This window comes from Sycon ciliatum, chromosome 2, assembly GCF_964019385.1.
Source record: "Sycon ciliatum chromosome 2, ocSycCili1.1, whole genome shotgun sequence".
Classification (NCBI taxonomy): Eukaryota; Metazoa; Porifera; class Calcarea; order Leucosolenida; family Sycettidae; genus Sycon; species Sycon ciliatum.
The window spans coordinates 45,698,364-45,722,881 of NC_088644.1; the positions used below are offsets into that span (position 1 = coordinate 45,698,364).

Genomic DNA, 24,518 nt, shown 5'->3' on the forward strand with positions numbered 1-24,518 from the left:
CCAGACGTGGGAGTAGACTCTCTGCATCATCAGATCATATCAGCGCATGTCATGTTAATGTTGCAGCATGCACGTTACGTGTAGATCATGGAAGATCAAGATGACGAGATCATAGCTGATCCAAAGAAAATAGGGACTACAACTTACAAGTACAACTAACTTGTAAGTTGTAGTCGACTGGATGTGGGTGACAGTCGAAGACTCGCTGTAGGGCGCGGCACGGGGCTACATTGCATTGAGTGAGGCGATATTGAGTTCAATCCAGAAAGATAGCAAGAGCGTGGAGCTGATGCTGGCTAGCTCATGGCATGCAGTACGCATACGAGTACATGTACTCCTGCCGACAACTGCCACACACGTATGCACACATACACAGTACACACACATACACACACACACCCACACGCACAGCGATCCCAGTCCACGGAAGTCGGGCAAAAAATAAGTCGAGTTCATGTCAACAATACTGAAATACACACCAAGAAAAGAAACAACTCTAAAGCATAACTTTGTTGTCATTGCACAATGGCATTGGTGGTTAGTGAGCAGATGATGGGAACAATGGCGGCAACAATGGCACATAGGCATTCTCAGCTGACCAAATCCAGCATTGTAATCATTAAGTTTAATCTGGCATACGCGACGCGATGCGCACGCATTCAGTGAGTACACGAAGGACACAAAAAAACAACGAGAAGAAATGGAAATTCAAAATTTAGCCCCACTTCAAAGAGTAAAGAAATAAGATGACTGCTGTAGTCTCCCCGTGTGCTTCCACTGTGGGAAGGTTATAGAGTGCAGGCTCGCTAAGACCACACACATGAATAGCAACGGCAACTGCAGCTGTTGCTGTTGCCGAGGTTGACCAACATAACAGAGAGTTGAAGGAGACAACAAAAAGGCGGTCGCTTGCGACGAATAAATTGTTGCGGGGCGAAGCTAAAGGACACACACGGGCGCGCGCCCAGTAAACGGCACAGGAGAATAGAAGGGGGAAGGGTTGTGGCTGTGAGCAATAGACAATGTCAACAAACACAAAGCGACAGGACAGAAGGACAAAGCAAACGACGGGTTGCAGCAGGCAGTGGTCGAGTCGGACGATCAGCAAGCACATTCAATGTGCGGGTGTGTGTGTGTGCGCGCGTGTCTATTGATAATCAGTTGATCATCTCCACATAAGGTACTGGGAACATTCCTGTTCGACCACCGCATTTACCGTGCCACCAATTCTTGTCCTTCTTGTCTGTGACAACAATGATGTCCCCTTTCCGGAACATAAGCTCGCCGTCTTCTTGTGGGTCAAAGTCGTATACCGCTCGCACTTTGACTTCGGTCTGAGAGACATGCATAGAAAGAAAGACGTCAGATACATTACATTCATTGCGGGACGGGAACACACAGCTAGTTATACCAAGAAACGTCACTCAACAAGTGGTGATCCAGAAAAAAGCACCGTAAAAAGTCTAAAGTCTCTGACCTTCCCAGATGTGAGTACGTCTACAAAGGGCCTATCTGCCCCCTAGAGCAACAAAGAACGACACCAAAAGGTATGCAAACTGCATGTCTCTTCTAGTATTGTGGGTAGTCAGTCCATGGCTCCAGAGTGGCAGAAAAGGGGAAGTTCCACTGTATCCAATGCCGTTCACCAAAGTCGCATCCAATTCACATAGGTTTTTTATAGGTGCAGTAATAGATTCAAGACAAGTGGTGGATACAAACAGAAAACCTGAACATGTAGAATTGTTGGACATATGAATCATACAATATAGAGCACATGGGTAGGCTCCTGTACAGTTTGTAAACCAAGGTTGAATCGAAAGCAGTGGGGGGGGGGGGGGAGAGGAGAGCGATGGTGATAGCGAGCGGGCGAGAGGGAGGAGAGAGAGAGAGAGAGAGAGAGAGAGAGAGAGAGAGAGAGAGACCCACATTGACAGACCACAGAAGAAAAAGAGACAAGAATCACAGAATCTCACCTCCCCTGCCGACATGTCTCGTAGGTAGATTGTTTGCGTTCTTGAAACGGATGAGGTCCGATGGTACTCGACGAGTTCGTTGAGCGAGTTAAATTTGACCACCCAAAGGAAATACATGCCTGCACCATCGCGTAGTACCTTGAAGTGCTGTACTTGACCTTGAAACCTTACGGACAGGGAAAACTCACCTACAGATCACAACCATGACCAGCAGCAGCAACAGCAACAATACAAACAGAACAAGAAACTTAGAAACTGGGAAGAGGAAAGCAGCAAAGTGGCAATACAAACAACACAAGGAACTTTGGTATATGGCAGAGGGAAGCAGCAGCAAAGTGGCTGATTGTATAGCACAGGATCTACTCCTCATTGTTCATGCACAGTCGATAACTGCATGAGCAGGTAGCTCTCCAGAGTATGCAACACGACATAAACCTCTGTCACAACTCATTTTTCAGAAGCACATCATACATAACTATTATGAAGAAACCCACTTGATGAGTACACAACAAACAGCATTCTGTGCGGCTGACATCACCGAAAACAAGTCGTGACAGTCACCCATCAGGAGTTGCACACTCTTCGGATCTTGATAACAGCTCCAAGATTTTGCATTTACCCGCTCACTGTACATAATCTACCTAGTGCTGCAACCGCAGTCTCGCACCAGCTAACACGGATCAATAGGTCAGGTCTGGTTAGGTTGTTAGCACCCTGCGTGTCTTTCAGCCAAACACCTGTTTTTCTTCCATGGCACGGGCAGAATCCTGCATGTCTTTCAGCTCAAGAAAGTCCGGCAAAAGCATTGTCATCGTGCTTCCCCTCCAACTTCGACGGATCATCCATTTTTCAAGTTGAATTTCCCTTTCAAATTTCCTTTATTTTCCGCATTAGGTCCTCTTCCACTATTACTTGTTTGTCTTATCTACCACACCGGCTATTATGCTGGAGGAAAAGCTGTCGCGAATCGACTTTTTCTCTCCAAATATCAAGATGAAAAATGACAAACAAATTCATGTGCATGATAGCAAGAGCACATAACCTCAAACAGTATTCAACTTCCTGCACAACCCCTATGCAGTGCTGCGACTTGACATGGTTCAGACGGTTACGCTGGAAACCGTGCAAAGCGACTAGCAGAGAAATGAACCCAAAGCAGGGTTGAGTACAACTCTCTATCTATCATGCACAGGGTGGGTGCAAATCATGTGGACGGGTTTGTCATGTGATGGGAAGTTCTACTATCGCAAACCCCATAGTTTAGAGTCGCACACTCTTGGTCGTTATGTACTCTGGATAATAGATGCCGCGTAACATGTTGAAACCATGTCACGTGATGCGAAGTTCTGCCGTCGCAGCACTGACATACAGGCCAACCCTCCCGGTTTTCCCGGGAAAATCCCGGGAAATCAACACCACTCCCGGGGTCCCGGGGATTTTTTAAGCAAACTCCCGGAAAAGTCACATTTTTGTCTGATACAGAATGTGTCTGAAAACTCCATGGATTCGCCTCGAATGTCCCGTTTTTTCAAAAATACGTACAGTGCGCACTCGCACTTCGAACTGTGCACGGCACTTTCAAGACCTGACCAGCCTAGACTGCACTACAGCCTACACGATCGAACTCAGTGTGCTGTACGCAGATCTGCAGAGTCACTGTACTATGCCGCCGAACGTTTTTTGGCGGGAAAAGCTCTTTTTCATTTGTTTTTGCGCCATCCAGGGATTTTGAGAAATCCAGAGATTCTCCATGTCTTGTCAAGGGATTGAGATTTTGGTGGTTGGTCAGTATGCACTGAGTACCACCAAGCCAGCACAAGTCTGTAAAGCTACATGTGGGCCAGCTACAAGCAAATAAGACAGTACCCAGATTCCACTAAAATGCTAAGCAATAACACACCAGGTTTGCACTGATTTAGAGTTGGGTTAAGAGGCAATCTGTCTGTGTCTCTTGTCATCAAGACGGAAGGTGTACAGCCCCTAACTCACACAATCTAACACATAGAGTTGGTACATCAACACAGCGAAGGGCAGTGCTCAAGCCTTCGGATCACGGGTCTACCCTCGTTAGTAGACAGCCCAGGGGATCCAATTTTTGTTGCTGTCTTACAACCAGTATCATCTGCTATCCGGACTTGAATGTACGCGTTTCAGGCGTCAGGGTATTTGGGATTGTTGTCTACTAGTGAGGTTTGTCTTGTAACCGATGTCGTACTGACGAGCGTAGACCTGTAGTGTGGTGTTTGCCCAGCATATCTACACAGTACTGCACTGGTGACAAAAGCAGATATCCATCCATAGACAGTGCAGCTGCATTCGAAACACTAGAAACACCAGCCAAGCTACGTACCTGGCGTGCTTTCACTCTCTCGAATTAGAAATGCACCATCGATGGACTGTTGGAGTAGAAGCTCCTCTGCCTTACTTCGTGTAATCCGGCCAAAAAACCACCTAACAAGAAGACAACACAAAGCACACACCAGCGGCAAAGTCAGATCAAGCTTAAAGAAAACACCCGATAGCCCCAAAGGGTCAAGTTTGTACCTTGGTTGAGCACTGTATTGTCCCTCACCCTCCACACATACACACAAACGCGAACGTGCGCATGTGCACACACACACAGCCATATCGATGCGCAACCATTGGACCATTGGACGCCCATCGCCGGAGGCGATGATAGCGATGCTACAGCAAAAGCCATAGCAGCTTGTGCTGGGATTGCACCATTAAACAGCTTGCAAGGCTGAAGAATTGACCGCCACTATTCAGCCTGGTCTACCCCACACAGCTATGAAGAGGCTATTTCTGGCCAGTGAATCCCTACTTTTTGGTCTTTTTCATTTTTTTCACGCACACACATCACACCACTGGCTGTTGGTAACCATGTTATGTTGCACATGTATGTATGTATCCCCTCCCACACACACAAGTATGGTACAGCAATTTAGGCCCTGCAGAGAGAACACAGTACACATGCCTGTACCCCATCAAAAAAGCAGCAGGGTACTTGAGAGGACTTCAGCAGCCATGTGAGAAGACAATGGTAGATTTTGACAGTAAAAGATCATAGAGGAACTCCGGAAAAATCCATATCCTTGAATCTAACATTTGATTGACAAGACTGTTTTCTAACATCCGGACCTAGGCACTTACCCTTCGCATTAACTACACTATCCTTACTACTAACACGCCACCAGAAACACCCAAAGAAATCTCAAACGTTAACCCAACACGTGCTGAAGCAGATTGCTTTCTAGCTCCTTGTGTCTAGCCCATTCCCACTGGTGCACTAAACTACACCAAGAAATCTGCAAGTCAATCTCTACTCCTTGCAACAAGAGGATGTACCCCAGTGTGCAACTCTACCATCAGTAGAATTTCAAGTTGACATCATTTTTATGGTGGAATGCACGGTGCACACATTCAGAAATGTCCGAGACAAGTGGTGGACACACCGCCACATGACCCGCCACACACTTGTGGCAGTAAACACATGTGGTGGGTTGACAGCTTTGTGCAAACGTCGGAAATTGCACCTGCAAAGAGCATTGCATCAGGAAAACAATGTCAACTTGAAATTCTGTTGGGACAGCACGGCATGCGGGAGTTGCACACTCTTACTCGCACCCATACCACACCATGTGACGCATCCTGCACAAAGTACAGCTATGGCAAGTGAACACCGTTATACACAAACAGTTCACATGGACATCTGTATTTGTATTTATGCATTCTCCACAGGCCTTAGCCTAAACCGAAGAAGTCTATGTCTCTAATGTTGATAGTAAAGATGCAAAAACCAGACCATGCCCTAGTCAAATCTGCACAAACTACTCCAGCTGTGGACAGTACCGTTTTATTATTTGTCAAGCTATCAGCGCATCACAGAAAAAATGAGGCCGAATCTGGTAGCAATGAAAACTAATACTTCTCGAAGCCAGAGTTCAAGGGGTAACTACAGTGCACACTGATGTACACTTGCAACAGCAAAGGCTGCTCGGTCTTCATGTCCTGTGCACTCTCTCTCTCTCTCTCTCTCTAGCATGGGTGCGTGATGCCATCAAATAGATTTGCAGGTCCGAAAGGTGGATACAGGTTGGGATTAGACTTGATTGTGGTTTCTGGAGGGGTGCCTGAGGGGCAGAATGGCTTTGCATGGCCGTTTGCTTTACACCATCACAGGACCACCTCTTGCCAACAGGCGGACATAACCGAGCATAGCCTGATGACCATGCACTGCTATAACTGAGGGTGGCAGGTTAAACAGGGTTGGTGTGTATACGGTAATCAGTCTGGTCTACGAGCCAAGAAACGGGCTCATAAGCTTGACTTGTGTTGCCAACACAACACCTACAGCAGGTAAGGAAGTTTAGTGCTCCAGGCAATTTACGTGGACTGGAAAATTTAACAGTACAGTCAAGTGTCAAGTCAGTCGGCAGGAAGCTCGAGCTCCGACGTTCGGAGCAGACATGTTCTGGAAAAGTAAAGTCACTGCATGTCAGCGCATACATGTACTGCTAACTACTGGCCGCACCTAGCAGAGTGGGTAGCGAAACCAGTCATCATTGCAATGAGAGACCAGCCATGTAGACACATATCATACCACACACTACGTTGTCGATAAGCACATTTTGCAATAATTGGTAGCGAGTATCGAGTACGACCATAACGAGTAAGTGACGAGGAATTGGCATGATCGTTTCACCCCTACATGTAAGGTACTCTTCAAATTAGGGGTATCATCGAATAGTAGAGTACACGTGCTACTCGCAATTAGAGCGGGTATTTGGGTAGCAGTTTGCTCCTGAGAACCCGATTGGGCAGTTGGAGTACGGTGTTTTCGCAACGGTGCATGTAAAAAGCACGACTATGTGCCTACTGTTCACTTTCTATGTAGCGCAAGTGCACACTCCGATAGGGTGCCCTTGCTACCCGGATAGAAATACACGAACTCGTTACCCGGCCAAAGCCCTACCTGTTGCAGCACTACTTCAACTACGCAGTGATCCGACGCACATCATTCACTCCTTTATCACTGAACAGTTCTGTCCGTTTGGTGGTTTGCACATTCAAATAAAGAAAACAACAACGTACCGTATTTTCCTGAGCATAATGCGGACCCCCTCTTTTGAGTAATGTTTTGGCGGTTCAAGGCATATAGTACAATGCACAGCCTACAGTGCATTTCAAAACTATAGACGCGTAGGGTTTTTGAAATATTTCAAATTTGGCTGGAACTTTTTGAGAATAGTTTTCGGAATATTGCTCAGGATCGCTCCACAATTGCTCTCATATAGTTTCTAAAGGATTGGATAACAGACGCCCGATTTGGAAAAATTTATGCACAAAGTGATCACAGATTTTATGTGGTATAGATGCTGGCATAACGGTTTTTGCCTAGGTACGCGTCTATAGTTTTGAAATGGACTGTAGATTCGAGAGGAATATCGATCACATAGACAGTACTATTGCGACCATTTTCTATTTGTAAAATGCACATGCTACCGATGGGGTCTTGTACCAATCATGCATTAGCAGTGTAGCTGGCAGTAGACACTAGAAATGCACAGTCATATTATGGTTTGCTCCGGGTCAGAGGCAGCCAACTTCGTAATAGTTTGATGCATTGCACTACTTTTCAAGGCACATGCACATGCATTTTCATATTCAGAGCAGAGTGCGCACTTGCGATTTGGGGCCTGAAATAGTACATCTAAAGTGTCCACTATACTCCGGAAAATACGGTACACCCAGTACAAAATTACATAAAACCTAAAAGGCACCTTTCTCCCAAGCCTGCATTCAGACTACATTTCATATGCAGCATATCGGCAACTTTTGACCTTGTGTAGTTGCGCAAGTGGATGTACGTAAATCAACGGTAAATGTGGGGTCAACATTGCTGTTGTTATGTGTGCAAAGGTGGTTTATACTTTTGAAACTCAGAACATAGTTCTACCGGCTAGTACTACACAAGCACAACAAAACACCGATATGTACACAGTGGGCACAGCACTCGACAGAGGGGACCCACAGATTGACATGATTTCCCGGCTTAGAACGCAAATGCAGATTAACACTATTTTACAGGGTTGCAGAAGAGAACTTTTGGACATACGTACAATGTACTGTGCACTAGGACACTACACGGGCACAAGATCACAAAACAGCAACATCCCAGGAAAAGGCCCCCGACAATTTTTGCAATGGACCATAATAATTTAATTCAACGGTATCCTGCTTATAATCGTTAGTGTTGGACGAAACGGATAACTTGTAAACTTATGGTCCTCTCTTAAAAAAAAATTATGCAACAGTATCCTTTTATAACTTCCCCAACCCTTAAAAATTATGAATAATTATGATTGTCCCGGTATGATCAGTTTGAAACCAGATCTCAACAGCACCAGCTGTGATTTGACATTACAGAAATCAATGCTGTCATTGACCAGGAAACCAGTAGAGAGGATAATTATGCTACATTTTATTCGACTGGCATGGTAAGACAACCCCTTGTAACAAAAAAACCTCGTGGAGGACTGTGCATTGTACTGACGGACAGAACACCCAAGGATATGAAGCAAATCTATTCGTGCAGTTTTTCATTGAGGGCACATGACTACAAGTGAGTTCAAACTTTTGAGTCAAAATCCAACAGGTGTATAGCACAACAACGAGCCACTCGTACTCCTGAGCGAAAGATCACAAACTGGTGCATGACTAGCTTAGGGAAGTTAGGGAGAGAGCTCGCCCTGAGTGCAGCTGACAACTGATTGTGGCCAAGGGGTGGCTTAGTGAAACGTCTACTCTTGTCACGAAAAACAATTTATCGAACGCTCAGTGTAACACAATCAAACTTCATTTCAAGTCCGCGTCTTTCAAATAATTATTACTGGTGAAAATAGTTCAGATTGTGTATTCAGACGATTCAATTTCATACCCAAATCCAATTTGCACACCGTCGAACATCAAACGGGGAACTACGGAAGTGGACATAACGACACACATGCTAAGCACACGCACACACAAGGAGTACAAGTCACGGACTACTTCAGGGAAACATACCAGAGACCTGGTGAACACTAAGTATTAGTTTCTATTCAGTAACATTCGCCTACAAACTGACAGTAACAAATTTCTGTCAAGCTAGCTCAGAGCCAAGCAGCTCAAACACGTGCTTCACAGACGCCCACAGCAGTAAAATACCCAAGAAGCAACAGATTCTACTCACGGATGTTCCTTTAGCTTGATATAGTTCTTCGGCACGTATCCTACTCGCCCACTCTGCTCGGCTTTGTACCAGCTCTGTTCCTCGTCCATCACCAAAACCTACACACAGATGAAAAGCTGGGTCAGTGCTATGTCCGTGTAACACACGAGAACCCGCTTGAATTTACTTTGATGATAGAGGACTTCGCGAAGGACAGCTCATCTTCCGCAGTGGCGTGGAAGTCGTGCAGGGTGATAGCCTCCATCGTGAGCCACACTCGGCTACGGACCAGGCACTCTTCGATGTAAACCAGAAAAATAGGTGAAGTGGCTGCCGATCTTAAACGGGCACTAATCTAAAGAAGACAGTTGACAGACTACACTGCAAAAGCTCTCTCCACGGCTGAAAACTAGCAAACAGACACGAAACGCGGTGTTGCAAGGAAACAAACCAAGATTGTTGCTCTGCCTTCTCCACCACTGGCAAGACACAGGAGCCAGCCTTGACTGTGAAGCAAGAAAAGAAAAGCTGACTTGCGTAAAACTTTGAGTTTCTCTGTTGGGACTGCGTTAATTTACCAAAATCCTACTTTATGAAGAATATTTTCTCAACACCCAGCGGTTTGGTATAATTTTCTCGGGTGAAGTTTGGTTACATCGCGATTATCGTTTTGTCATCTTTCGTATCCCTGGAAACAAGGCAACTCGAATCTATTTTTGTAACCAAGCGAAGCATGTAGCGCCAAACAGGAGTCTGCTCAAAGTGCTCCAAACAACTCATGATTTAGCAAGAAGCTATATCCGTGCATGGTGGACTGATGACAGGCTGCATGTTGGAGTTTTAGTGTTTTGGCTTTGCCCCCTGGCCCGACCTACGCCTTGGCTTCACCCTGTGTGAAGAAGGCGATAAGTTCGATTTATCGTGGCGAAGAAAGGCTGTCGGTAGGAGTAGGCTTTTCTCCTTCTTCAATTCGTGTTCCTGTCGTCAACAAACAGTATTTTGGGAGCCATCGTACGAGTTTGTACCAGGGCACGCTACGCAGTTTCATAGTTTTTGACAGAGCTGTGCCTGGTTCTCCTCGCTGCATGAGGAGACAGGGAAGAGACGGCCGTAATGAATTTACGACATCTGAACACGCTGCTTGAAGCTCAGGTGTGTAGTGCTGTGGATATAAATTTGTTTTCGGGTTGTGTGTTAGCAGTACGCCTGATTCCTGTTTTGTAACACATGTTTGTAGGCTGGAGCAGCACGAATAACTTGCCTTGCTTGGTCACCGAACAATCTCAAGCTTGCAGTGGTTCTGAACAAGAAGACAATTGTTTTGTTCGATGAGAATGGAGAGCGAAGAGATAAGATATCTGCCAAGGCCTCAGACAAGGTACTTCCTCTCTTCATTTCAACTATTTTGTGTGAAAATGGCAACATCCATGCTGTACAATGCTATAAACTTTCATAGCGCTATCTAGCTAGGCCTCATCCACACACCGATACTTGCTGCCGGTATTCGCATTCCCGTTGAAGTGTAGCATTGAAGTGTAGCATTGAAATGTAGCATTGACGTGTAGCATTGAAGTGTAGCAGCAGGGTGCTGAGTCCACAGCTTCGCACATGCTGAATGGCACCACATGCGGATGGCAGTGTCAAAATAATTAATTCACTTATAAGATGCCTGATTGACCTGCATTCATACTTGTACATGCTCTCAAAGTTTGTTTAGGCCGTTATCACACTGCGTTTGTTTGAGTCGCATTTGCGTCTGCGTTTGCGTTTGAGACTGGAAAACGCAAGACGTGATATCATACTATACTTGTGATTTTCAGCGTTTGCGTCAAAATCTGTGCTCGCGGGAAAATACAAAAATGTGGGGAATCGATCTCCAGGTGGCCGTGGATGTTGAATTAATTATTTTCCTGAGATCGAGAAGTGTTCTGTTTCTGCTCCATGTCCTTTGTCAGTGGTGCTGGGGGAATGGGAGTCGATGGGAAGACTGCAGCCGTTGCGTTGCCTGTGTTGGGGTGGCGGTTCCGTTGTTGAGGCACATCGTCCAGCTAGGCTAGCCGTCGCCAACTAGTCAGCGCAACCTCAGCCACGAGCTCGCATCAGCTCCATGCCTCGCGAATCCAAAATCAATCAATCAGTACAATGTCATGTAGTAGAAGTACCCTCGCCAGCCTCAGCAACTAGATGGAAATGAAGATTTGAAAAGCACACTTGAGAATCACTTGAAAACACTCAAAAACAATGCAGGAAGTGCTGCGATAAAGAAAGTCCGATCTGCGTTTATGCGATTCGGTTTTGACTACCACCCTCCCCCCCCCCCCCTGGTCTGCGTCTGCGGCTGTGCGTCTGGAAACCAACGCGCTGGCGATAACGTCACGTGATGGCATTTCCTAGGCGACCGTCAAAAACCGAAGAAAACGCAGACGCAAACGCGACTTTTGAACGCAGTGTGATTAGGGCCTTAGAAAGCAGTGCACTCTTTAAAAGGAAGCCAAGTTCAGCCACAAGAATCACACTTTCACCTCTACTTTTTCAAACTTTCACATGCTGAACGTGGAACTTGAGGTCCGTGAAACTAATTTACTTTCAGCCCGAGATCTGGCGCGCTTTGTTTGCGTAGACGCCGAGACCTTTGAGGTCGGCAGAGCAGCCTGGCCCCGCCACCACTTCTCGCACATATTCGGGAATATAGTGGACTTTCGTATATAAAATAAAAATAAAAAATCTGGAAATTTGAACAAACGGCGAGGAGACAACAATTTGATAACCGCAATCAGTAATACAAGCTGGATCGACATTTGTGTACGCTGTATTCATGTATACAACAAAGACCGAAGCGAGGGCGACCTAGAAAACAACCGTTACCTACACAACTTGCGGATCCTGGCTCACAGACTGTGCTTGCTCCGCCGTCGCTGGTGGCGGTGGTGGAGGAGGGTGGGCGTGGTGGCTCATCGGGCCGGTTTGTGTCGCCGCCTTTGCTCCTGCCGTCGGTGGTTCCTTCGTCAGTGCCCCCGGCGGCTTTGGCTGGGGTGGTGCCGCTTGCGGTCCCGGTCCCACTGCCTCCTCCTGATCCTCCGCTGTCGGCTCTTGCGGCGGTGGAGCTTGCCAGTGACAGACCGCGAGCAACACCGGCAGGGGCATTGACACTACAATTGCCAACCCAAAAAGACTCACCTTGCGTATTAGCAGCTCCCACACCATCACCAACAATGCAATCTACAGCAACCACAACTAATCCACCATCCAAGCCCATTATTGAAAGACCAAGACGATCAACAGCCAACTACAACAGAAACTACGCACTCAACGGACAAGGGCGTAAGGAGGGACGTGAGAGCAGGGTGACGGCGGAGTCCCGTTCAATGGACCATGTCAGGCGGGATAACAGAGAGAGCGCAGAGGAAGCAGATGATGGGACAGACGGTGAAGGGAGCAATGAGTCGGAGAGCGACGATTGTAGTGATCGTGAAAGTGCCGGTGAGAATGTTAGTGTTGTGCGTAGGTTTCGTGGTAGCAAGTCTTCAGTGTACAATCATCTGTTGGCTAGTCCTGATTGTTGCAATTCGTATTCCGACTCTTCATTCACTGTATTGTGCCGTGGTCGTCATGGTTATGGACTACAGTTAACGGTTTTGGAAGCCATCTGTCAGCGTCTGTATAAGCCTAATTTGTGTGTACAGAAAGATAGTATAATTGGGTTGAAATTGTTCAAGTAAAGTGTCATGTTTGGTGCGGCCAAGCTTGGCCGTTAATGTTCTAGGTGTAATGTACTGCTGTTATTTGTTATCACTTTGTCCTTCCTTCTTTCTTTCTCTTCTTTGTTCACTTTTCAGTTGCAAGTTTAGTGTTAGTACACACATTCGTTATTGCTCTCGCTTTCATTGTTAAAATTCACACTTGTAAATTTCACTGCTGTTGTTCTTAGTGTTATTTCTCTAACTTAGATTTTCTATAATAGTTAATTTTGTTTTCAGTGTCCTTTAGTACAACGAAGATTCCTGATGAGTGTTGTACGAAAACTTGTTTGAATCCCTTTCTTTCTCTACACAATTTCTTCACATTTTCATCGTTTTATTGCACATTGTCTCCACAGTTTTACAATACATGAATACAGTGTACACAAATGTCGATCCAGCTTGTATTACTGATTGCGGTTATCAAATCTGGAAATGTGCCAAGATTGGAGTACACTGATGGCAATGACTTAACATCAGTTTCCCACTCTACATCTTGCTCTTGCTGAGGCCAGGAATATATTTACCAGTATGTACTGGGACTGAGTGTAGTCATTGGCAGCATTGAAGTATGAGCGACTTATGTGCAGTTTTGTACCGTGTATGGATGTGGCTTTAAGACCTATTGCACGCTACAAACATGTGAAACACAGGTAGCCCGTTATGCCTTTTGTGTACCTGTTCAAGTGCAGTTGCACATTTCACAAGCAGTTAGTACTGTGTGCGTTTTTAGCGAACAGCAAACTGTGGAAATTGCAACTCCGCGCGGAATTAATAAAACATCACTGCTTTTTTAAAAGAAGTTCCTGATTTACGGAAATGCAGTTCCGAAGAAATTTTTTGTGAGAGATTGCATTCAGTTGATGATACTCGTACTGCAGTGGCTTCCAAGATAATCTGCCCATTGCTGTAGCCATCCTCCTTAACCTGTGGTTGACACCGGCCAGGAAAAAGCAGCGACACACACGTCCTTTGTCAACCGATGCACATTATCTCCGTTATTTCATTAATCGTTTGCACATGTGTGTGTGTGTGTGTGTGTGTGTGTGTGTGTGTGTGTGTGCGTGCGTGCATGCGTGTGTGTGCGTGTGTGCCCACGTCTTGTTGTTGCTCTGCTGCCATTCAGAACTGCAAAGTCTTCCAAATCCAAGGCATTGCTTTCAACCCGGCATCAAATTGTCTTGCCACTGGGCAAACAGACAACTGCGTGTTTGTGTATCGTATTGGTGATGCATGGTAAGTCCATGTAGCTGGCGTGTTGATATTAGTTGTTGCGCTGCTGCTGCTGCTGCTGCTAGCCTAGGCCGTTCTTATTTCCAGGTGCTGCCGTCTATGCGCAGTTGAGTCACCGTGTATACAATGGTATGCTGGGCTTGGTGAAATTCGAGCCTGGTCGTTCTCCTGCTCTCTGTCCTTCGGCGCTACCCGACAGTACTGTATGTCACCAAGGACCATTGTTTCGTTTTGTTGCTGCTGTTGCTGTGTTCTTGTTCAGGGGCGAGAAGAAGGCACTCATTCACAAGTTTTCCCAGTCTGTGAGTACATGTGCAATCAGTAGTCGTGTACCACTTTGTGCTGTGAGCACACTGAGCAGGGTGAAAATGCCCCCTACACACTCCCTCCCGAAATTGAATGCATTGCTGCAGAATCATAGAATGCATTGTTTCTCTTTACCGACGACATCCCTGGTTTTCCCTATGCAGGGTGCATGGCATGTGTGTAGTTGCTGAAGAGTAAACCAACGTTCTCTGGTCCAAGGCAGCAGCCGAGTAGATACTTGCAATACTCCCCTGCTGTGCTCCGTGTGAGAATCAATGCAGACGTTGTGCATGTACAACCATGGGCATCACCACAGGACTAGCACAGCTGCCCTTGGTTTAGGTTGAAGTTGGCTGCAACTGTGCACTACTGATTATGCAATCACTGGCCATATCATGCAATCAGTAGTGTTTGATGACTGAGAACTGTATGTAAGGTGTGTTTGCAAACACGGTTCACGTGCATGTTGTGAATGCTTGTTGCATGTCCACCGACCACCATCAGAACACCGTTTCCTTTGTGTTGAGTGGTTGTGTCCATGCATGCTGCTATGCTCCATGTTCACACAAACATGCAGAGTCCCGTGACGTGCCTGATATGGCCAGCACAGCAGCAGAACTTTGTCTTCTTTGGTCTGATGGAGGGAAAGGTTAGTAGCCAGCCTTTAAAAAGGCTTCTGTTGTGATAGCGGAATACTGTGGAGGGGAATGCATACATGAAGCAATTCTGCAAGTCAGTCCCTTGTGCTCTTTGTCCAGTATTGTTTTGCCATCATCTTCAAGGGTGGCTGGTGCTGTGATATCGGTATTACTATTAGCACATTGGTCACATAGGACCTGTCTCCGGCAGTGGACACGCCCTTTCATAATCATGTGTTCACTATTCAGCTTTTTTCATGCTCCAGGGTGTTCAAACCATTATAGTGTGTCATGTGTCATCATAATCTTCTGTTCACTATTCAATTTTTTTAATTTCTTCAGGCTCTTGAAACCGTAGTGTGTCATGCTTGTCTTTAGTTTAGGACGACTGTTGATTTTGTTCTGGGGTGGCGGTCAACTCTCTGACTACACGCATGCCTCTCTTATGTGGACTGTCCGGGACTGGGCATTGCCCATGACTGGGAAATGTCCAAAACTCTGAATCACATACGTTTCGACGGGGAAGTGTCAAAGATCTGGCATTTGAGATTACGATTTCCACAACAAATTAGCAAAAGAGTAGTAATATTTCCACTAAAACTAGCCCACAGGGTACCCAGTAGACCGAGGTACCCGTAACGTCGAGGTCCGGATAAGAGAGCGATATGAGTGTACATTGTATATTGCTGTGCATCTCCTTCTGCGGTGCCTATTGGTGGTATTGCCGCCATCAGCATAATGTCTGGTTCCGGCATGTGTGTTACGGGCAAACAAAATACAATTCAATGTGCCACCATGAAGGATTAGAGCACAACACGAAAAGAAAGAAAACAATGCATAAAAGTAATCGTGTAGAAAAGATGCTAGGAATGGAAACCTATGTGTTTTGATGATGGTGTTGTTGGCGGTTTGTGTGGTTAGGTACGTGTTGGTGATCTGAGCCGTAACAAGTCCTACACGCTCTACAACACCAAGTCCTATGTGTGCTCCATTGTGGCAAGGTTAGTATTGTACATAGTCACTCTTGTTACTGAATTGTTACTGAACTATCCTAACCACCCCTGCATCCAACCCTTGGTATGCACTACAACCGACAACCGTTGCAAACGCGGGCGTGGAACTTGTGGCGCAACCGACAGTCCCTCTTCATATCGCGCTCTTGATCACAAAAGAAGCACATAAGCGGTCTCTGCTCCTTGGACGTATGGTGCTGCTTCTCACGGCTCCTGCTGCCGTCCGCCCTTCTGCTGGCGGCGGTACGGACAGTTGCGCTGGACGTGTCCCACCTTATTGCAGTTGAAGCACAAAACACTGGATTGACGAAGTTCTGCAGCAGCAGCGGCAACAGCTCCCGATGCACTGGCGCGCTTGCGGCAGGAGTCGTCCGTAGCTCGCAGTGCACAGACTTTGGCAATACATTTACTAACAGTCCGGTCTGCACATGTCCACTGTGGGGGGGGGGGGGGTATCAATGCGGACGGGTGCCCATGTGTGTGTGTGGGGGGGGGGGGGGTATCAATGCGGACGGGTGCCCATGTGTGTGTGTGTGGGGGGGGGGGGGGGGGGGTTGGGGGGTATCAATCTGGACGTGTGTCCATGTTCACGCTTGTAATGCATGTTTTCCTTTGTTTATTTTGTAATTTGTTTGTGTGCATGTGTGCGCAGCTCAAACGGTGAATCCATCCTGACTGGCCATGCTGATGGCTCTATCCATCGCTACATGTTCGACAGTTCCGGTGGTGGTGCAGGACATAGTGCTGTAAGTTGCTGCTGCTATTGTTGCTGCTATTACTGCTGCTGTTGTTGCTGCTGTTGTTGCTGCTGCTGCTATTGCTGCTGCTATTGCTACTGTTGCTGCTGTTGCTGCTGTTGCTGCTGTTGCTGCTGTTACTGTTGCTGCTGCTGCTGCTGTTGCTCTTCTCTTGTTCTAAAGCCACGAAGACCAGTGACAACTGAGGTAGTTGGTGTAACCATATTGTTGTTGTCGTCGGCATTGTCCTTTTTGTTGTGGCCACTGCATCTGCTGGTGCTATCGCTGTTGTAGTCAAGGACGTCTTGGGATATGATCTAACGTTGTTGTTCTCAAGGGAGGGTACAACCTACCCGAGGAGGGTATTGCAGAATTGGCTCACCATTACGCCCAGCCCCGTGCTTGCTGTATTCATTCAGTGAGCCACGTCTGAGCTGTGTGTGTTATTTGTGTTGCTATGCCGTGTTCAGGGCCGTGTTCTGACGCACACATGCCCGCCCTACGCTCTCTCCTTCGCGTCCAACTGCGTGCTTGCTGGCGGCTGTGACAGCAAGCTCATTGTTTATGATATGGATGGTAAGGGAACACACAGCACACATTCAGACACACCACCGCCACCACCACTAACAACACTAACACCACCACCACCACCACCACCACCACTAACACGAACACCACCACCAATACATCGCCACTACCACCACCATCATCACCACCACCACCACCACCACCACCGCCAACAACAGCAGCAGCAACCACAAAAACGCCGCCACAACCACCACCACCACCACCCCTCCTCTCTAATGCATCCTTGCTTGTACAGTCAACCTTAGGTATAACAACTCACGAATAAAAACACGAAACGACACAATCTTCAGGCCTAGCGACCATTTGCCTGCATACTTTGAACCTCATGAACATTGATAACTCGTGATTAATGGCACTTCTCTCCTGCCCGATCTAGGGTCGTTATTCGCAAAGTTGATTGCGCGCCCATTAGTTGTGCTACAGTCCATTCAGAAAAAGATGGACTTCTAGCTTTTGGCCAAAAATGGGTCAAACTTTAGTTTTTTTAGAATTTTTTCTGCAATCCCCTATGGAATCCTCTTCCAATTATGTTTCTGAAGTTTTTTTATCCAAAAAGCGAGCCATAACAAGAATAAGATTTCGGCCAGGTTTTGCCCCGAAAGCACTGAATTGGGAAAACCATAAAAATCCAGGCCGTTTGACCCCGCCTGCAACAGTGCATTGTGTGGTTCGAACCCCAGTTCAGGTATCCTTTTTGGACCCTTTTTCAAATTTCAAATCTAGCAGCACTGTGTATGATGAAATCACGAAAAATCGCCAAATACAGGAGCTCACCAGAGCTGCAGGGTCCATCTTTTTTTCTGAATGGACTGTAGTACATGTACTGCTAGTTGCAGTCTATTGTGTTGTAGTACATGCAGTTGTAAGCTTTATATGTATGGTGGGTAAGCTGTGTGGCATGTGCAGATCCATAAGACAACCAGAGAAGCCCTATGTGAGAGGCAGAGTTGTGACACACTTTTCCGACTGACGGTTATCCACTATAGCATAGAACTTTGAACTATGGGTGGGATCAATCCTGCCGCTATTTTTGACCCGTGTGTGTGTGTGTGTGTGTGTGTGTGTGTGTGTGTGTGTGTGCGTGTGTGTGTGTGTGTGCGTGTGTGTGCATGTGTGTGCATGCATGCATGCATGCATGCATGCGTCCATGCATGTGTGTGTGTGTTTGTGTGTGCGTGTGGTGTGTGTGTTCTGTTGCTGTGAAGGCCGTGTGTTGCAGAATTTTGACTACAGTCGTGACGGCAGCGGCGAACGTGAGTTCTCCTGTGCTGCCACCAGCCCTAATGGACAGACGGTGGTGTTTGGAAGCTTCAACCGGTAAGGATGTGTGTGTATGTGTGTGCGTGTATGTGTGGGTGTGGGGGTGTGTGGGTGTGGGTGTGTGTGGATTTACATGGTACCTAGTGTGTTTGTGTGCGTGGTGTGTACTTCTGCATGTGAAGTTATTCTGCATGTGAAGTTTTTCGGCTGAATGCAGTTCATGTGATGGTCGTCTTGTACTTGCACGCGTATTGGGATGTGTGTACATCTATGTTTGTTTGTGCCTTTGTATACCGTTCTGTCAGCTTGCGTGTGTTAGGTTGGAAAGCCGGTCCACAGATGTGGGAGGAGGCTAAGGCTAAGGAAGTGGAGAATCTCTATACGGTCACGTGCATGTCGTTCAGAGCTGATGGATCACGCCTTGCATTGGTATGTGTTTTCTATGTTGTGTTGGGGGGGGGGGGGGGGGGCAGTGTGCTTGCATTGGTATGTGTTTATAGGTTGTGTTGGGGGGGGGGGGGGGGGGGGGGCAGTGTGCTTGCATTGGTATGTGTTTATAGGTTGTGTTGGGGGAGGGGGGGGGGGGGGGCAGTGTGCTTGCATTGGTATGTGTTTATAGGTTGTGTTGGGGGGGGGGGGGGGGTGGGGGGGGGGCAGTGTGCTTGCATTGCTATGTGTTTATAGGTTGTGTGGGGGGGGGGGGGGGCAGTGTGCTTGCATTGGTATGTGTTTTCTATGTTGTGTTGGGGGGGGGGGGGGGGGGGGGGGCAGTGTGCTTGCATTGCTATGTGTTTATAGGTTGTGTGTGGGGGGGGGGGGGGGGGGGCAGTGTGCTTGCATTGCTATGTGTTGTCTATGTTGTGTTGGGGGGGGGGGGGGGGCAGTGTGCTTGCATTGCTATGTGTTTATAGGTTGTGTGGGGGGGGGGGGGGGGGGGGGGGCAGTGTGCTTGCATTGCTATGTGTTGTCTATGTTGTGTTGGGGGGGGGGGGGGGGGGGGGCAGTGTGCTTGCATTGCTATGTGTTTATAGGTTGTGTGGGGGGGGGGGGGGGGGCAGTGTGCTTGCATTGGTATGTGTTTATAGGTTGTGTTGGGGGGGGCAGTGTGCTTGCATTGGTATGTGTTTATAGGTTGTGTTGGGGGGGGGGGGGGGGGGGGGCAGTGTGCTTGCATTGGTATGTGTTTATAGGTTGTGTTGGGCAGAGTGCTTGAGATGCATTTCGTACATACTGTGATCCTCTGGTCCTCTTGGCAGTCATGTCAAAGAAACCGAGGATACGTTTTTGGCAAGATCGGCGGTTCAACTTATGAGCTGAGGAGGATGTAGAGAATGAGAGCTATTTGAATTGCGTGTGAGACAGGTTCACAGCAACTTGTATGGATGTGCAATGGTATTCCTGTTCCTGCTGCCGCTGCTGCTGCTGCTGCTAGCATCGGCGTTGTCGTTTTAAAAAAACTTATTGTTGCTGCTGCCATTGCTGTAACCGGTTGTTGTTGTTTCCCATCTTTATTCTCACGTGTTGGTGTTGTGGAAGCGAAGGCTATATCTTGTGTGTTTCTGAACATTCAAGTGATGCTAACGCGGATCCCGCGAATATTATTATTTATTTATTGTTGTTGTTGTTGTTGTTATTGTTTCAAATCTTTATTCTCACGATATCCAGTGGCCAATAAGAGATATTGTTGTTGTGGTTGTTGTTGTCATTGTTTAGGGCTCGCTGTGTGGCGCAGTGGAGCTGTATGACTGCTGTCTACGCCGTACTATCTACAAGAACAAGTTTGAGCTGACCTATGTCGGTGTCAGTCAGGTAAGAACAACTACAACCAGAGCTGGAACTACTACTCGTGTTCTTGTGTTTGTACAGTATACTACTGTGCAGGGTCAGCGCTACTACTAGTGTTTAGGGGCGTACACAGGGTTCTTCAGAGGGGGGTTACATCGGCATGCATGTAACTGCGGCGCATAGATATCACGATATCGGTACTCTATGCGTATGCACGTGCAGTGCGAGATGAGAATCTGGAGGGGGGGGGGGGTGTTCGCCTGCACCCCTCGAACCCCCCGGGTACGCCCCTGGTGTTCCTGTGTTTGTACAGTATACTGTGCAGGGTCAGCACTACTGGTATGGCGGGTACAGTACGGCCCAGGCCATGCCAGTTCTTTTTTTTTTTACCAATGCCAGTGTTCAGGGAATGTTCAGTGTGCAATTGATTATGTGGACGTAGTACTGAGCAATCCTCGTATGCTCCTCCTAGAGTCTTTCTCCTAAACTGTTCTTCTTCTCTAATGAAGACTACTATGCTAGCTGTCATATCTGTTGTTAGAGGAATGTGTAGCTGAAACAAACAGATGTGATTCATAGAGCTAGAGATGCGTCCTCCCATGGTACTCATATTGGCCATGCGGAGATGATTGGCTGTGTAGCCGACCTGGGGGCGTACAGCCACTACCGGCGAGGGTTTGTGTTTGTGTGTATATGTGTGTGTGTGGGGGTGGGGGGGCTGCTGCGTGTGTCCGTACAGTGGTGGTGGCGGGGGTGGACATACTATTTTGTATCACATTGTTAGCATGATACTCTGGACATGATAGGAAAGACCATCCACGCACCAGTGTTTTTTGTTGTTGTGGACATGGGTTCTTCACCGTTTTCACCGTGTCCTCATGTTTGCATTTTTTGCATTGTTTGCACTGTTTTGCACTGTAGGTGATTGTGAAGAGGCTATCAACTGGTGCCAGAGTGATACTACAGTCACTGACTGATAGCGCTGTAAGTACCATGGGGTACAGGTGCAGTCCCATGGGGTACAGGTGCAGTCCCATGGGGCACAGGTGCAGTCCCATGGGGCACAGGTGCAGTCCCATGGGGTACATGTGCAGTCCCATGGGGTACATGTGCAGTACCATGGGGTACAGGTGCAGTCCCATGGGTACCGTACAGGTGCAGTACCATGGGTACCGTACAGGTGCAGTCCCATGGGGTACAGGTGCAGTCCCATGGGGTACAGGTGTAGTCCCATGGGGTACAGGTGCAGTCCCATGGGGTACAGGTGTAGTCCCATGGGGTACAGGTGCAGTCCCATGGGGTACAGGTGCAGTCCCATGGGGTACAGGTGCAGTCCCATGGGGTACAGGTGCAGTACCATGGGGTACAGGTGCAGTCCCCCCCCCCCCCCGCAACATCCTCACATATCCACATATCAATGTGACCAGTGGTGTAGCTGGTCCCCCCTTTGGGGGGGGGGGGGGGGGGGGGGTGCACTGCCGCATATGTGTAGGATGTCTGGCCGCCGGCTGGTGCATGCCATTCATGGTCATTATGTGCATGCTGAACCTAGGTTGACATTTGGGGGGGGGGGGGGGGCGTGCCTGAATGTCTGATGCTTAGAACCATGAACTGAGCATGTGCATCTAACCTTTTAGGAAGTCCCCAGTCTCTCCACGATCACAGTATCAGCTCCAATACGAAATGTGTGGGATTCCTGGTGATAATTCAAAGTTATCAAGGTGTAATTCAAAGCTCATTGTGCATGCGCGTGCATGTCTGTCTGTGTGCGCGTATGTATATGCATGCTTGTGTGTATGTGTACGCGTATTTGTGTGGGTGGGTGTGCGTATGCGTGTGTGTATTTGTACTTGCATGTGCAGTTGGATCGTATTCAAATCATGGGAGGGGATCGTTACATTGTTGCCTACACGCCGTCCACTCTGATCGTCGGTGACATGGAGGAACAGAAAAACAGTGAGGTAGGTGCACAGCCTGTGGGTACCCGTTCTTTCCGCAGAGTTCTCTCCGAGTTCTGTCCTGCTGGATATGGTACAGAACATTGACGCAGCATAGCCTACACGCTTCTCCTCCCTAAAGAAATCATGTACATTATTGATAAGGCTCTTCTTTTCACTCATCAGGTCAGTAGATCCTAACAGCTGTTCCTAACAGCAGCTCTTCGCAATGAAATACGTTTCCGTGAAGCCTGTAGTACATGTATGTTGTATCCAGGGTACTATGCACTGAACTGTTGCACATTGCGTGTCTGGCTCAGCATCAGGCCAACGGTGTACTTGCGACCAGCCTGGTATGTGCTACGAGGGCCACTTAGCTGCATGGAACTGCTGTTGGAGTTCACTGAAGCTCCAGCTGGAGTCTGACTACTCACTCACTCACTCACTCACATGATCTTTCGTGTATGCACACGCACATCCGCGTTTCTGTTGCTGTAGATTCCCTTCAACTCAACTGGCAGTGAGAAGTTCTACTTTGAGACAGAGAAGGTGAGGCTTGTAGAAGTCCAATGTATGCGACACCTTTTCATATATTTTTTTGCTATCTTTTTTTGTGTAGCATGTTGCATGTGTGTTCTCTGTATGCTAGATGGTGAGTATTGCTTATTCAGTTGAGCTCTAGGAATTTGAGGTCTGGATGTCAACAGCATCTAGTGGACCTTATTTTTCTATTTGTCTCTATGTGTCGCCTGTCTCTTCCCCCCTCTCTCTCTCTATCTTCCTCTGTGCGTGTCTCCCATCCTTCTCGTTCTCTGTCTTTCTCTGTCCCGTCTTGCCATGTCCAGGTGTGTATGATCTTCAATGCTGGAGAGCTGATGCTACTGGAGTATGGCTCCAATGAGATCCTGTGTGCTGTTCGTACTGAGCTTATCAACCCACACCTTGTCAGGTGAGCTTCAATGTGTTGAACTGTACCATGATTTCGAGCTACCATATTTCCCCGATTGTAAGTAGCACTCGATTGTAAGTCGCACCCCTATTTCCAGGTCCATGTAATATCGTTCTGATAATTATATTCATTTCAGTGGTAAGTCATGCTCGATTGTAAGTCGCAGCACCCCCTTTATTGGCCCTGAAGCTAAGTCAGTAAGTGTAGAAAGGTGCGACTTATATTCGGGGAAATACGGTGGTCCTGCTTCATATTCGAATCCAGGCAAATGCAAGTCCTACCTATTCTTGTTCTACTTCATAAGTCCTAAAACCGTATCATATGTTAAACATGAAGTATTAGGATGTGTATGTATGTGTATAGAACCCGGGTACCTCAGACAACTAAAGCGGCTATGAACGTGGCCGTCTCTGTTCGATGGTTAGATCACTGGCAGTGGTTTGCAGTGTGGCATTGAAGCAGTGATTGATTTGGCATGTACTAGTATTGTAAAAACTTGCTGCTGGCTGTGCCTCTGTATAGAGGAAGGTTGAACACAACAAATATTCGGCGTATATATACCGAAGGATGTACCCAGAGTGCTTGATAGTGCTCAACACCACAAAGCGGCGTATATATATATATATTTTTTTGGCTATATTCGGCCTGGTCTATTGACACCTAACATTTGTTGCAGCTGAGATTTTGGTTTGTAAGGTTCAGTGTGACAGTGTATACAGGCAGCCGCAGTACAGGCTAAACATTTTAGTGCGGCCGAAATGTGCTTTAGCCCTCGGAGGCTGAAATTTGAACGCGCTGAAAATGTGTCGAGTCTGTAGACTAACGGTACGAGGAACTCAGCTGCACAGGTTTCAGAGGAGAGTTCCACTGCCTTCCGGTATCCAGAGCATGACGCATTTCAAATTCAAGGTGTTTTCTAGTGATTTCGGAGGGCTAGAGACTGGTGTGTGTGTGTGTGTGTGTGTGCGTGCGTGACTGCGTGTGTGCGTGCGTGTGTGTGCGTGTGTGTGCGTGTGTGTGTGTGTGTGTGTGTGTGTGTGTGGTCACACACGTCTTTCTTCTCTTTCCCGGACTCTTCCTGACTTTTCTTTCATTCTCCTGGGTGGTTACCAACAGCCAGTGTATGCCAGAGTATGTGGTGTGGTGTGTGAG

General features: G+C 47.4%; 2 protein-coding genes across 3 annotated transcripts in view; one reads left to right on the plus strand and one right to left on the minus strand.

Moving 5' to 3' along the window:
• Positions 1-430: 430 nt before the first annotated feature.
• On the minus strand, positions 431-9,696 carry LOC135810263 (growth factor receptor-bound protein 2-like). The gene is made up of 5 exons (XM_065323742.1): positions 9,371-9,696; positions 9,205-9,302; positions 4,324-4,424; positions 1,974-2,161; positions 431-1,334 (listed from the first exon to the last, which is right to left on the minus strand). The coding sequence occupies exons 1-5, from the start codon at positions 9,446-9,448 to the stop codon at positions 1,158-1,160; spliced, it is 642 nt and encodes a 213-aa protein (XP_065179814.1). The 5' UTR covers positions 9,449-9,696; the 3' UTR covers positions 431-1,157.
• Positions 9,697-9,990: 294 nt separating this feature from the next.
• LOC135810266 (intraflagellar transport protein 172 homolog) overlaps positions 9,991-24,518 on the plus strand; it is a 69,286-nt gene continuing 54,758 nt past the window's right edge. For both annotated transcript variants that reach the window (XM_065323747.1, XM_065323748.1), the window contains exons 1-15: positions 9,991-10,335; positions 10,421-10,561; positions 14,047-14,156; positions 14,416-14,455; positions 15,037-15,108; positions 16,019-16,098; positions 16,763-16,856; positions 17,318-17,423; positions 18,641-18,752; positions 19,001-19,124; positions 20,409-20,504; positions 21,402-21,464; positions 22,343-22,441; positions 22,916-22,966; positions 23,263-23,366. In XM_065323747.1, coding sequence (XP_065179819.1) covers positions 10,297-10,335; positions 10,421-10,561; positions 14,047-14,156; positions 14,416-14,455; positions 15,037-15,108; positions 16,019-16,098; positions 16,763-16,856; positions 17,318-17,423; positions 18,641-18,752; positions 19,001-19,124; positions 20,409-20,504; positions 21,402-21,464; positions 22,343-22,441; positions 22,916-22,966; positions 23,263-23,366 — 1,331 coding nt within the window. In that variant the 5' untranslated portion in view covers positions 9,991-10,296. The remainder of the gene's footprint in view (positions 10,336-10,420; positions 10,562-14,046; positions 14,157-14,415; positions 14,456-15,036; positions 15,109-16,018; positions 16,099-16,762; positions 16,857-17,317; positions 17,424-18,640; positions 18,753-19,000; positions 19,125-20,408; positions 20,505-21,401; positions 21,465-22,342; positions 22,442-22,915; positions 22,967-23,262; positions 23,367-24,518) is intronic.

Excerpts from the sequence above, each read along its gene's own strand:
- LOC135810263 (XM_065323742.1), bottom strand. The coding sequence starts at position 9,448 with ATGGAGGCTATCACCCTGCACGACTTCCACGCCACTGCGGAAGATGAG. Across the intron at positions 9,303-9,370 it reads CGAAGTCCTCTATCATCAAA|GTTTTGGTGATGGACGAGGA; the intron begins GTAAATTCAAGC and ends ATCTGTGTGTAG. Across the intron at positions 1,335-1,973 it reads GAGACATGTCGGCAGGGGAG|ACCGAAGTCAAAGTGCGAGC; the intron begins GTGAGATTCTGT and ends CATGTCTCTCAG.